Below are 14,533 nucleotides of genomic sequence, written 5' to 3' on the forward strand. Positions count from 1 at the left end.
ACACCCCGTGTGATCGACACTCCAGTGTAAAGTCAAATTGGGGCACACCTGCATTTTCTAGGTGCCAAGAGCTATAGGAAGAAGCCATGGCCTCATTCTACATCACCTTGGAGACCTTGTAATCTAATCCAAATAACAGAGACAGGTTTATGGGGGACATCACTCTCTGTTCAACAGCTAGAAATGATGCAACTTCCGGGCCTTATGTACCCAGGGTGCATGTCTGTGGTCTGGGTGCTTGTGAAATGGTTTGTTTTTTTTACTAGGTTTGGGTACAAAAGGAAAATAGTCACTTCTATTTCATCAGAGAAGGTGGAGGCATTCTCTCTTCACTTTGAGAGTAGGACCCCCATGCCATCATATACTTACTTCTTTAAGCCCCATTGTTGAGTAAAGCGACTTGCACTGTCTTTCCCTATCTCCTTGCCATCTTCTCTCACTGTTATAGACTATTGCAACAGTTTCTTACATAGTTTTCCTGCCTCTGATTTTTCCTTTCCCTGGTTGGTCTTCCTCATTCTGTCAGTTCAGAGCACAGCTATCGTTACCATTTCTCTGCTGATCTGTACTCTTCAGTGGCTCCCCACTGCCAATAACGGAAAGATAAAAGTTCTTAGGATGGCATCCAAGGCTTCCCAGGAACACCAGACTCTTCTTTTCCACATTCTCTGAACTCATTTTTTAAATTAATTTTATTGGAGTGACATAGATTAACAAAATTATATAGGTTTCAAGTGTACAGCCCTATAATATATCATCTGTGTATTGCATTGTGTGTTCACCACCCAAAGTCAAGTCTCCTTCTGTTACCATATACTTGACCCCTTTTACCTCTTCTGCCTCCCTCCCCGCCCCCTTCCCCTCTGTTAACCGCCATACTGTTGTCTATGTCTATGAGGTTTTTGAATGGGTCTTATGTTTTTCCATACCTAGGCCTTGGTCATACTGTATGCTATAAACAAAAGGTTCTTTTCTCCTTCTTTCCCAAAACCATATAGCAAACCCTACCTTCTTCATTATTCATATTCATTCGTATTTCTCTTTCTCTCTCTCCCTCTCCCCTCACCACTACCCACTGATTCCCTGTCATTGGTCTGATAGCATATTGTGTCTCTTTTTATGGTATTTCTGAAAGGCTGCCTTTTGTTTTAGGGATATGAGCAACATCATCAATAAATTACTTGAAAGGAATGTTTGGGTCTTGCCTCTTTTCTTTATAAGCATTTAGCAGAATTTGTGCTTGTTTTACTGAGTACTATAGAAGGAGCTCATTGATTGGGCACCGGCAGGGAAGTAGCAGGAAGAGCTGAAGGGGAGTAGATGATGTTGATCTGAGAGCCTGAAAGAATAGTGATGCCTTTGACCAATGAGGCAGAACTCGGAGGCATGCTGATATGTGGTTCGGGGCAAGAAAAAGGACACACTAAACCCTCCGCAGTGATGATACAGTAGAAAGAACACTGAATTGGAAATCTGAGCATCTTTTATAACAGTGACTCTTCTGCCAGTTACATGACCTCAGAATGTCCTCAGGCAGCTTTAGATTCAATAGCTATGTCCTTGGCATCTGTCACGCAAAGTTTGGTCCTGGACGCTTCAACGTTTATTAGTTTCACTTAATTCTCAAAGCAATATTATTAGTTTTGCATTGCCCCCCTTTTGTAGATATTTTATATATTAGAGAAGTTAAGAAATTTGTCCAAGTTTATAGAAATTCAGTCTTACCACTCTTGTCTTAAACTTTTCTCACCACACTCTACATCATCTACGTCATTCTGCTCTCCTTATTTCTCTGCACTTGTTCACCCAGGTCTGAATTTTTGTTGATCTGAATTAATAGTGTTTCTTCTGCTTGGATGGGTTGTACCAGGAATTAGGCTGGGCTGCTTCAGCTCTCTGGGAAGTCAGAGAAAAGGGCCTTGGGAACAGGGTTAGCCTGTGATGAGCTGCCACTGCCCATTGCTCCCCTGGATGCAAGTCTCTTGTGGGGCCCTTTAGAGTTTAGGAGATGCACGCCTGTGGGGGAAGAAGTAGGGAAAGAAGACACAGATGGTTGTATAACAATATGAATGTACTTAATGGCCCGGGGCTGCTCCCCAGAGGGGGACAGAGCACTGGGTCCTTTGTCTTGAGGCTTGTATCTCTCCTCTTGCAGGCAGGAATCTTAGGGGAGGTCTCAAGAGAGGGTTTCCGCAGAATATTAATCAGTTTTCTAGGTGTGCTCCTTCAGGGTGGTGGTCTCCACTGATTGGTCAGCGCCAGGGCAGGGGGTCATTAGTCATTGCAGCTGGTCCTGGTATCACCCACCTTTTGCTGCTTTTCTGCCTCTAGAGCCGAAATACAGCTGAGGCCTAGACATTGTCTCTAGGGAGGTGAACTTCTGTATCTACTGTAAACTGCTCTGCCAGTTTGTTCAGCTGCCTCAGTTTCCCTATTCTACTTGTCCTATCTCACTGGCCTGTCTCAACATGGCAGGATAGCATTCAAGTATAAGCAAAACTTTAGAGAATTTAGAAAGGAAGGAAGATTGGGAGGGAAATTGAGTGTGTGGAGGTGGAAAAGCCCAGGCATGTTTTAGAAATAGTGAAAATTCTACTTGGTTTAAATAGCAGCAACTTGGTTTGAATATATACTGTATATGTGTGAGTAGAGATGAGATGGAAAGGTGGGTTTGAACTGGATTGTGAAAGCCTTAAAACTGAGCCAAAGAACCCAAGAGTCCATCAGCAGGTAATGAGGGATAATCAAAATGGGATGAAATTTGACACATACTACCACATGGAGTAACGTTGTAGACATCATGCTAATGAAATAAGCCAGTCACAAAAGAACAAATATTGTATTATTTCACCTATATGAGTGGACAAGATCATACAGACAGAAAGTAGAATGGTGGCCCTGACCGGTTTGGCTCAGTGGATAGAGCGTCGGCCTGCGGATTTAAGGGTCCCTGACGGGTTGAATTCCGGTCAAAGGCATGTACCTTGGTTGCGGGCACAACCCCAGTAGGGGGTGTGCAAGAGGCAGCTGATCGATGTTTCTCATTGATGTTTCTAACTCTCTATCCTTCTCCCTTCCTCTCTGTAAAAAATCAATAAAATATATTTAAAAAAAAAAAAAAGGAAGTAGAATGGTGGATTTCAGGGGCTGGCATGGGAGTGAAGGGGTGGGGGGGAGTTAGTGTTTAATGGATACAGAATTTCAGTTGGAAAAGAATGGTGTTGATGGTTGTACAACAATATGAATGTGAATATACTTAATACCACAGAACTACACACTTAATGGGTAAATTTTATGTTATCTCTGTTTTACCCCATTGGAAATAATTTTTAATTAAAAAAAACACCTAAACCATAGAATTTGGAGTTTGCTGTGTGGATGATGGGGAGCCATTACATTTTTTAATAGTTGGGAGGAGTAACAGGATCAGAGCTTTCTTGCTTTGATTAAACTGGAAGCATTTACATGTATTAAATTAGGGAAACTGGTTAGGAAGCCATGACAGTAGTCCAGACTATAAGTAGCAAGCACTTGAAATAGAGAGTGTAGACAGGCAGGCATGATATGGGCTATTATGACCAGTGTGGTGACGAATGTACTTGGACGTGTATTTTGGTGAATGTTTGTACACAGTTATTTGGGGTATGTACCCAGGAGTAGAATTGTGGGGGGCTGGCATGAATGTTCAGCTTTAGTAGATACTGCCTTAGTTTTTCAAAATGATTATACCAACTTACACATCTACTAACAGAGTATGAGTTTTTCAGTGTCTCCACATCTTTCCCAGTACTTATTATTGTCAGTCTTTTTCATTGTAACCATTCTGTGGTTGTGTGGTGGTGTTAATTTGTACTTCCCTGATGGCTAATGGAGATAAGATCTTTTATATGCTTATTGCCATTTGCATGTCTTCTTTTGTGTGGTGCCTAACGAAATCTTTTGCTGCTTTTTCTGTTGAGTGGTCTGCCTTTTCCTTACCAATTTGTAGGCGTTTTTTAATATGTTATGAACATGAGTCCTTCAAGTCCTTCATCAGTTATGTGCATTGCAAGTATCTCTTCTCACTGTCTTGGCTTGGTTTTTCCTGCTCTTAATGGTGCCTTTTGATAACCAGAGGTTACGTTTAATCTAGTATGTTTGGTTCCTTGTTCTCTTGTATTAGTGCCTTTTATGTATTCAGGAAATCTTTACCTACCCCAAAGTCATGAAGATATGTTTTCTTCATTCTCCTCTAAAATCAATAAAAACATATCCTGGAGGTTAAACCATTTGCAGAGATCACAGCCCCAAAACCTGAGTATGTGCCCTGTCTGGAATCGAGCCCCCTTTTTAACCACTGACAACCATTAATCTGCTGTCCATCCCTAAATTTTGTCAAGGATGTTATATAAATGGAATTGTGTAACCCTTCAGGATTGACTTTGTTCACTCAGCATAATTCTCTGGAGATTCAGTCAGGATTTTGCCTGTGTCCGTATTTTTTTTTTTTTTTGAGAGTTTTTATCATGAATGGGTGTTGAATTCTGTCAAATGCTTTTCTTCATTGATTGATACAACCATATGGTTTTTCTCCTTTAACCTTATTAATATGATGGATTATACTGATTGATTTTTGAATATTGAATCAGTTTTACATCCTTGGAATAAACCCCATTTGGTCATGGTATATAGTTATTTTTATATCATATTTAATTCTATGTGGCACATTTGGAGAATAATATATAATAAGAATTCCTGTAAGACCTGGAATTCATGCTATATCCTCAGCATCTGGAATAATGCCTATTGCATGGTAAGCACTAAGTAAATATTTGTTGGATGGCTAGCTGGAAGGAAGGAAGGAAGGAAGGAAGGAAGGAAGGAAGGAAGGAAGGAAGGAAGGAAGGAAGGAAACAGACATAAATGAGGCCAGAGAGATTAGAAAGGTTCAGGAATAGGAGATGTTGTTCATGGTCTACTTGCAAAGAAACAACAAATACAAAAATACCTGTAATAGGTTGTAAAAAATGACATGCCATGAGAAGTACATGAAAAGTGTTATTGCCCTGGCCATGTGGCTCAATTGGTTGGAGCATCATCCCATACACCAAAAGGTTGTGGGTTCAATTCCCGGTCAGGGAACATACCTAGGTTGTGGATTAGATTTGCTGGTTGGGTGTGTACAGGAGGCAGCTGATTGATGTTTCTCACATCAGTGTTTCTCCTCTCTCCCCACCCCCCTTCCTCTCTCTAAAAAAATCAATGAAAATATAGCTTTGGGTGAGGATTTTTTTTTTTAAGTGTTATTAAGGTTCAGAGGAAGTAAAGCTTCATTTCACCTGAGGGGATCAGGGAAGTTGTCAGTGGAGCTAGACGCTTTGAAGTTGCTTTGTTCTGAATTGTTTGGTTTAAAAAAAAACAGCATGGACTTGAAGAGGTATTGTGGCAGAAGAGCGATGGGGATTTGGGACTGGACCAGACAGCCTTGCCTGCTCTGTCATACATTTATCAGTATTTCATAGGCAGCCATTTGTCAGCCTACACTGCTTCCTAGGAAGCTGAACCTGACAGGCTTCGATGCTATCTGGAGCAAACACCTTTTTCTTGTTGACGGGGGCGTCTGTGTGTGGTTATGCTGACACCTGCACTCCAGAGATTCGGAGACAGCTCTTTCTGCAGAGACTAGCCCTGAAGGGCACACATCAACCAAACACAAGCTAAACTATTAACTATATCTTTTTAAATGCACCTGACCCACACATGTACATGTGTATGTGTGCCCTGCGGCATGTGTACACACAGCACACATGGAGTTCTGTAAGCAGTGGCCTGGGCAAGACTTCACATGATTGTAAATAAATAGTATTTATGTTTATTTTCTTACCTCTGCCCTGTCTGGCTAGACCAGCTGTGGGCAAACTACAGCCCACGGGCTGGATCCGGCCCGTTCGGCTGTTCTATCCGGCCCGCGGAGCCCAAAGAGCGGAGGGTTCTCTTGCTCTCCCCTCCGCTCCTTCACCAGCAGCAGTGTTAACATGGCAACGTTGGGAAACAGGGCCGCAGCTCCTTCTTCTGAGTGGGCGGATTTATATCCGCCCATTCAGTAGAAGGAGGCTCCTTGTAATGCCCGGGGACGCGTCCCCCGACATCACCCTGGGAATGCGTAAACACGTTATCGTGGTGATGTAGGGAGACACGCCCCTGGAGAGCACAGTATCAGAGCATTAGCTAAAAAGGAGACCAACAACACTGTTCCCACTGAAGTTGATGTTTTAAAGACCAAAAACCTTTCAACCCAGTCTACATTGCCATCTACATCTACGTCCCGGGCATAATTTGGAAGTTGCACTAAAGAAAATGTTTAATTTACTGTTTACACATTTTGTTCTTTTCTATTTGTTTTAGTTTTAAATTATTTTATTATATTTAAGTTTAATTTGAAAGGCTTTTGTACCTTTCCTTTGTTAGGCAATTTTATTTTGCCTTTGCCATCTTCAATATACGGTATGTTATTGTGCTATGATTCCTCCATTTTTTGAAGTTTCAAATTATAATAATTAGTGTTTACATTCTTCTTGTTAAAATGTTTGAAATGAATAAAACTATTGAAATAAAAAAAAAAGACCATACCCTTTTATGTAATGATGTTTACTTTGAATTTATATTAGTTCACACAAACACTCCATCCATGCTTTTGTTCCGGCCCTCCGGTCCAGTTTAAGAACCCATTGTGGCCCTCGAGTCAAAAAGTTTGCCCACCCCTGGGCTAGACCCTAACCCTCATTTCTGTCTAAGGCTTGTTAGGCATCAGTTCTGTCCCCATGACCTACTAGTGCAGTGAGGAATTCATGTAAGAAAATGATTCATTCATTCATATTTATCGATAACCAGTTATGTGCCAGGCACTATTCTAAACACTGAGGATGTGGCATGGGATAAAATAGAACCAACACTTGCCCTCATGGAGTTTACATTCTGGGAGGTGGGTGCAGACACTCAACATAAATATGGTATTTGAGGCGGTGTAAGTGCTAGGAGACCAGTACAGCAGAGTAAAGAGAGTGTGAGGGTTGGGTGGTCAGAAATGGCCTCTTCGATAACGTGACATTTGAATAGAGACTTGAAAGAAAGAATAAGCAATGGGAATATCTGAGGGAGGATTATTACAGGCAATGGGAGCAAGCAGAACAAAGAACCTGAGGTTGGAGTATGTGGCCCCTGTTTAAGGCCAGACTGGCCAGAGCCGAATGGGCAGAAAATGGCAGGAGATGAGGTGAGAGATGTGGGATGAGGGACCCCCTTGGCTACAGTGAGGTGGCTCTTACTCTGAGTGAGATGAAAAGGCATTGGAGGTTCTACACACAAAATGAGATGTTCTGATTTGTAAGTACTGGGGATATAGCAGTGAAGGAAACAGCAGAAAAATCCTAAAATTATGTGCTTCAGAGAAGTTTTAGAAGGGTTTCTCTGTGATTTTTTTCAAGGCATCGTGATTTGGTGAAAAACACAATGTACAATGTACGGAAAGTTAGGAAACTTGCTTTCTGCTCTTTGCTGGGTGTGGTGTTGTTGCTTCGGCTCACCATGTCTTAGTGGGGGTCCCCATCCATAAACTGAGATGTTATGGTTTCCCAAGCTCCACCCCGTGAGTTAAAGTACTGTGAGTTTGAGTCTGTATTCGAGCCTAATGGAATAATTGCTCTAAAGTGTTTTAGTCCACATCTAACTTCCTGATCTAAAAAGTGGGAATGCCACAATTCACTTCATGGTGATAAAACTGTTTCCATAGTGAAATGCATTCCAAAACCATCCCCCATTTCTGGGGCAGAAAGGGAGAGAGAGAGAGCCCATGTTCAGCCTGCAGGTGCACCAGTGCCCACTCTTAACCTCACAATAATATGGGGACCTGTGAAAAGCTTTGAAACAACTGATGACCTTTCCCCCCTCGTCTTACTCCTTCCCCTTCAGGCCTGGAAGAAACGCTGGTTTATCCTGCGGAGTGGCCGGATGAGCGGTGACCCCGACGTCCTGGAATACTACAAGAATGACCACTCCAAGAAGCCCCTGCGGATCATCAACCTCAACTTCTGTGAGCAGGTGGATGCAGGCCTGACCTTCAATAAGAAGGAGCTGCAGGATAGCTTTGTGTTTGACATCAAGACCAGCGAGCGCACCTTTTACCTGGTGGCTGAGACCGAGGAGGACATGAATAAATGGGTCCAGAGCATCTGTCAGATCTGCGGCTTCAGTCAGGCTGAGGAGAGCGCAGGTAGGAAAGCACAGACCTGCTCCAAAGGGCAAGGTGCGCCCCGACGGAGGCTTGGTGGTTGGGGCTGTGACAGGGCCTTCAGATTCCTTGAATAAGGAGAGCAGGCTGGAGCTTAAAGCTCCTCTTCAACAGAGGAGTAATAGGCAAAGGGTAAGATTGTGAAGGAGTTGCCAAATATTAGAGGGACCCCTGGCCCTGATGACACTCAAATGGGAAACTGAGATCTGTTGGGGTTGTGATGAAGCTAAAGACACTTTGTGCTAAAGGTAATGTCTTCAGGTACTTCAGCGCCACCCCATTTCTCAGCCCTGCGCCTTTCTCCCCTTCCCTCGCTCTCTAGCACTCAGTGCCCTGTTACCTAACTGCCATCCCATAGGGCAGCTCTCGCCTTGATCCTTTTCCTGTTCCACCTCTGTCTGTCTAGCCCAGTGGTCGGCAAACTCATTAGTCACCAGAGCCAAATATCAACAGTACAATGATTGGAATTTCTTTTGAGAGCCAAATTTTTTAAACCTCTTCTAACGCCACTTCAAAATAGACTCGCGCAGGCCGTGGTATTTTGTGGAAGAGCCATACTCAAGGGGCCAAAGAGCCGCATGTGGCTCGCGAGCCGCAGTTTGCCGACCACGGGTCTAGCCCATCTATTTGACACCATCCTGCATAGTTACGCTTCCCAATTTTTTGGGGGGGAGAGGGGGGAGAGAAGGGAGATTGGGGGGATTATTATTGATGTATAATCCAGTGTTTATTTCTATGCACTTGGGAGGGGACAGGAGAGAAGGGGAATGTTTATTTACATTCGTGTTTTGTTAACCTTCACAAGGAATAGCTCAGCTTTTCGAAATGAGTTTTAAATTGCAGACATTCTCTTTGACATTCGTTTGGACTCATCCCCAACTATAGGATGATTGAGCAGGGTTTTTGTTTTGTTTTTTCTGAGCCAGGTGGAGTGCCTAAATCAGTAGTTCTTAACCTGGTTGCACATCAATTAAAGAGAAGCATATTGCCCAACTGGTATGGTTCAGTGGTTGAGCAATGATCTATGAACCAGAAGGTCATGGTTCCATTCCCAGTCAGGGCACATGCCCTGGTTGAGGGCTCGATCCCCGGGGGGATGGGGCGGGGGGAGGGCGTGCAAGAGGCAGCCAATCAATGATTCTCTCTCATCATTAATGTTTCTATCTCTTTCTCCCTCTCCCTTCTTCTCTGAAATCAAAAAAATATATATTTATAGAGAAGCATATAAAAGTCATTGATGCTGAGAACCCATGGCAAATCAGCTAACTAAGAATCTCTGTCTTTTAAAAACTTCATTCCAAGTAGCAATGATTTTGACCTAAGGCCACACAGCTAGAAATGACTGAGCCAAGATTCTAACCTAACCCAGATCTGACTTTCCATTATAATACTAGAGGTCCGATGCACGAAATCGTGCAAGAGTATGCCTTCCTTCCCCCGCTGCCAGCACTGGCTTCCCTCTGGCACCCGGGATCCAGGCTTCCCTCACAGCCCCAGCTTCACCCGGAAGGTCATCCAGAAGGACTCCGGAATGACATCCGGTCTAATTAGCATATTATGCTTTTATTATAGATGTTGTCTCTTTCTCCCCAACCTCCTGAAATATGACCATCTGGCAGAACAAAGCCCAGGTATTTTTGCCTCTTTGGACACTTTGATGGAAGCACTCCCTGACCCCTTCCACCAGTAGTGTAGCTGGCTTAGGTTCCTTCCTCACCAGCCCGTATTGCTCACATTGCAGGGCTGGGATATTCCAAGAATTCTGTCATTCTAGGCTTCCATGCAGTCACCAGGCTCTATTGGTGAGTGTGTGGGCTGGGGCGAGGGTGTCTGAGTTTAAATCACAGCTCTTTGATTATGTGAGTCACTTGAAGCCTCGGATTCCTTTTGCAGAACAGAGATAAATCATCTGTCCAGTGCTTCTGCTTCTCCATGGGTTCAGGACAGACCATAGCCCTACTGCCTGTGCACCTCAAGTTTCACATCTCCCACAGGGCTATCCACAGAGATACCCCATGGGGTTCTGTGCAGAGATACCCCCCAGCAGCTGTGCCATGCAATAGCCCTGCCTGCTGCTTGGGCCTGTACAGACTTCTTCCTGTAGGGACCCTCCTTCAAGCTCCTCCTTCAAGCTAATATTCCCTTTTCTTTTTCTTTGTTTAAGAGTTGCAATAGGACCCATAAAAAAAAAAAAAAAAAAAAAAGAAAAGAAAACAACTTCTGTTTTTCACTTTCAGCTGGAAGAGGTTTTGTGGCAGATGGAGTCTTTTTTATAATCTTTCTTGCCACTCTCAGCTTCTGCTGTCTGCTGCCACCCTCCAGTTCCTCACATATTCCAGCCAGAAATGCCTGGAATGAAACCTGTCTAGGAACAAGACCAGACCAGGAGTAACACTGAGTCTGACTGTCGACATAAGGATGGAGAACACAACCTCCTGATAAGAGAGAGCCCTTCCCAGAAGGGAACCAGGGATGAGGCTCACAGAGGGAAAGCAAGTCCAAGGATAAACGTCTCGATTTCATATCACACGTGTGGAGATTTGTTTGTTGCTTTGTCATGTGTGCGTGCACATGCATAAGCACATATAAGAACCTGCCTTTCTCTGGGAATCAGAATAGCCCTCAGCCCCCAAGAACAGAGCAGAAAGCTGCTCTGAGCTGTGCTTCTGAGCAGGCGGGTCCAGTCCGCACATTTGTGGCCCAGCCATGGGCAGCTGTCCCTGACCAGATGTACCACACACAAAAAGAACCAGCTCTCAGCACAGCGCTCTGATGAATTATTCATGGGCTCAGGAGTTATCTGCTGCTGGGAAAGCCGGCACCCCTTTGAATCCTCCCTGCTGAGGACTTCTTCCCTCTCAGCCCCTCCCTCTTCCAGGGCCTGCACAGCCTCTTTCACATGGACCCTGAAAGGCAGGCCGGCTGCCCTGGCGTCCCAGCCCTGCCATTTATTTGCTCCACAATCCTATATAATAAAAGGGTAATATGCAAATTGACCCTAACAGCAGAACAACCAGAGCAAACGCTGGACCAGTCGCTATGAGGTACACTGACCACCTCTTGGTTCCTTTCCCCGGCCGGCAGGCTCAGATCGCCTGATGGCCACTGCTGCAGGGGTGGGGCCGGCGAGCAGGCAGGAACAGCCGAACTCTTGGTCCCTTCCCCTGGCCATCAGGCACCGATCACCCAATGACGAATGGGGAACCGGGGGTGGGTGGCGGTGGGGGGCGGGGCCAGCTGCTGGCAGCTGGGGAAGATGGCCCTGATTGCAGACCAGGCCTAGGGACCGTACCCGCATACAAATTTCGTGTGCCGGCCTCTTGTGTTAAATAAGTACCTCTATGTGTCTGGGGCTTTGTCACCTGCGCAGCGGGGATGATGTTCCCTCCCAGCGTCGTTGGGGGAAGATGGGAAGGTGTACAGGCGCACAGGGGAGCCGTGGCAGCTGGTGGCACTGCTCCCCATGTAGTGGTTGTGTTGATGATGATGATATTTTGCTTCGGGAGGTCAAGAGGAATGGGACGTGATTGAAGTATCTGGTATTTGTTGTGACAGTCTACAGAACACTTAGGCAGTCTCCTTTGAGGATAAAGAAACAAATTAACATGTTAAGCGCCACACCTCTTTTGTCTTCCTATCTGTTTAGCCCACGGTATCCGATTTCACCGATATGCTGGCGGCTGGAGACTGACGAGGTCCAAATGGAAAGTATAGTCTCAGTCACCAGTGACTGACATGGCGCGTAACATGTTAAGATAGTCGGAGCTGCTAGCATTATTCCTGTTGCACAAGTGATGAAGCCAAGGTTTAAAGGCCCGAAGTGACGGTACCACAACGCATTGTCACCAGGCCTAGAGCCCAGGCCCTTTCGCTCCGTCCTGGGGCTGTGCTCTGACTTCCCCATGTGCCCTAACCCCCTTTGCCCACACCTGTTTACCATGGCTGCTTGTCCGTCACAGAATAGCCAGCAAGGAGGAGCAGGACGTTTCTAAATCACTGAGAACTGACCGTGAGGGCAGTCGAGTGCTGTCTGTAAAGTAGCATTAATCTCTGAAGGCCACATGAGCAGGAGAGCAGGACCCAGCTTAGAGCAGCCTCAAACCGGGAACCAGAGCACGGGGACGTTAGGCACCAGAGCCCCGGCTGGAGCTCTTGCAGGTTTTGAAAGAAGGCCAGAGCCCCTCCATGTCCAGTCTCTTATTTGCCTTTTTCCCCTTCTTCTCCAGCTCCCTGGCAGGAGTTTCACAGCAGTCACGTGTCAAACTCTATGGCACAAAGAATTTTCAGAGTTCAACAGGCTGTTTTTATGTCTTCCCCACCTTTTCTCTCCTAAAGTTCTTGGTGAGGCTGTCCTCCCTCCCCTCCCTTAAATATTTTGTAAATATTTAAACTTCTAGAATTCCCCGAGTCTCCTGAGTAACTCACAACAGAGTTCTTTTAGCTCCTGCGCCCCATCTGGGATCAGGCAATATCCATAGGAATGCTTTGGGGGAAATCTTGAACCTCCGTGGAAGAATGTTATCGGAGGTCTTCACACAGCTCCTTCCCCTCCAGAAAGGGTGCTTGGTGCTTAAAGGTCAGGACCCCTTATTCCAGCTGGACTTTTGACTGCAGGGAGGGCTGGGATGGAGCCAGGCCGTGCCCTCATATGCCTTCTGGTGACCTTGGCCTGGCCCCTGGTGCAGTGAGTGGGAGAGCCAGGGGAGAGACTGGACGTGAGGAGGGCGGGGGGTGGGGGTGGGGGAGGAGGCCTTCCTTGAAGACATTGCCCTTTCTCTTTTCTCATCCCTGGGGGGCCTTTCCCTTTCTTGTTTCCTCCCTTACCATGTGCTTCTTTAAAACTGATCTTAGCTCTCTCACCTCCTCAGGGGACCCTTGTTGGAAGTTCAGAGCGAAATGTGGGAGGTAATATGCAGCTTCTCCCCAGGCTGACACAGGTCCCTGGAGGAGCAAAGAACAGAGTGGAGACAGACCCGGGCCCCAGCCCAGAGGCGGAGGCTGCTGTCTGAATCACCCACCCTTTTTTCCACTGAGACAATGAGGAAAATAAACATGCAGACCAGTTTCCAGCCAGATCTGAACTCCTCATGGCTTTTTAGAAAAAAAACAAATGTTATCCTAAATAACCCTGAAATATCAGGCCTTCCTCATGGAACATGAACTCCATATAGTCCCCTGGACACTCCTGCCTTGTCCTGGGCCAGGCACAGCCCTGACCTGCAGAAGGCCCAGGCCCTCTGGAGGAGGACAAGGAGCAGGGAGGAGCCTGGCCCTCTTCTCTCTGTCCTAAGCCTGGATCCTTCTTTCTGCTCTCCCTTCGCTACCAAACACGCCCCCTCACCACCCAGCCGGCCAGCATAGATGAGTCTGGTGTCACCTGCCAAACCCACAGACTGCTGGCGAGGCAAGCATTTCCTCCCAGCTTCTCAACACCAGCAGCTTGGAGAGCTCCCAGCATCTCTGAGATGCCCCCACCCTTTTGTTTTCTGACTGATTCAGATGAGCTCTAGTGAACGACAGTAGAAATCATTGTCGAGTTGGTCCCAGACCAGATTCCAAAGCCCAGATGCTTATTTTTGGCTAGAAATAAAATGAGGACTTTGAATTCAGTGGTAAGGTCACTTTGGACCTCTGACAATCTTTTTTTTTTTTTTTTTTAATATGTTTTTACTGATTTCAGAGAGGAAAGGAGAGGGAGAGAGAGAGAGAAACATCAGTGATGAGAGAGAATCATTGATCGGCTGCCTCCTGCACGATCCTCACTGGGGATCGAGCCTACAACCCGGGCATATGCCCTGACTGGGAATTGAACTATGACCTCTGGGTTATAGGTTGACATTCAATCACAGAGTCACGCTGGCTGGGCAACCTCTGATGATCTTGACTGTCATTACAAACCCAGTCACGTAGGGCCCTGCGTAAGACTCTGAACACTACAAAAATCAGTAGGCATGGTCCTCTCTCTCTCTAGGATTTGAATCTTGAGTCAAAGTTCTGATTTTCAATTTCAGCTTTGTTACTGATCCCATTTCTTCAGTAGTAAATGAGGGGCTTGGGGACCAAAACAGTGATTTTCAGAATTTTTTTTTTGGCATTGCTCATTAACCCAATCTCACACGGAACACAATGTGTGCAGCAGGTGAGAGGGAGCTGCTGTGAACATTGCAGGGGAGCAAGCTGGACCCCCAGAACCTGCCACCCACCACCACCACCCCCTCTCCCACGGTAGTCTGGGAAGGCTGGAACACAGTGTGAAAATATTATTCT

General features: G+C 45.7%; 1 protein-coding gene across 1 annotated transcript in view; it reads left to right on the forward strand.

The window, feature by feature from the left end:
* Positions 1-14,533, forward strand: part of GAB2 (GRB2 associated binding protein 2) — a 167,634-nt gene that overhangs the window by 112,673 nt on the left and 40,428 nt on the right. Inside the window, exon 2 of the mRNA XM_080643223.1 lies at positions 7,948-8,248. Coding sequence (XP_080499349.1) covers positions 7,948-8,248 — 301 coding nt within the window. The remainder of the gene's footprint in view (positions 1-7,947; positions 8,249-14,533) is intronic.

The sequence above is a fragment of the Plecotus auritus genome (genome assembly GCF_963455305.1).
Source record: "Plecotus auritus genome assembly, chromosome: 9".
In the NCBI taxonomy this organism is placed as follows: domain Eukaryota; kingdom Metazoa; phylum Chordata; class Mammalia; order Chiroptera; family Vespertilionidae; genus Plecotus; species Plecotus auritus.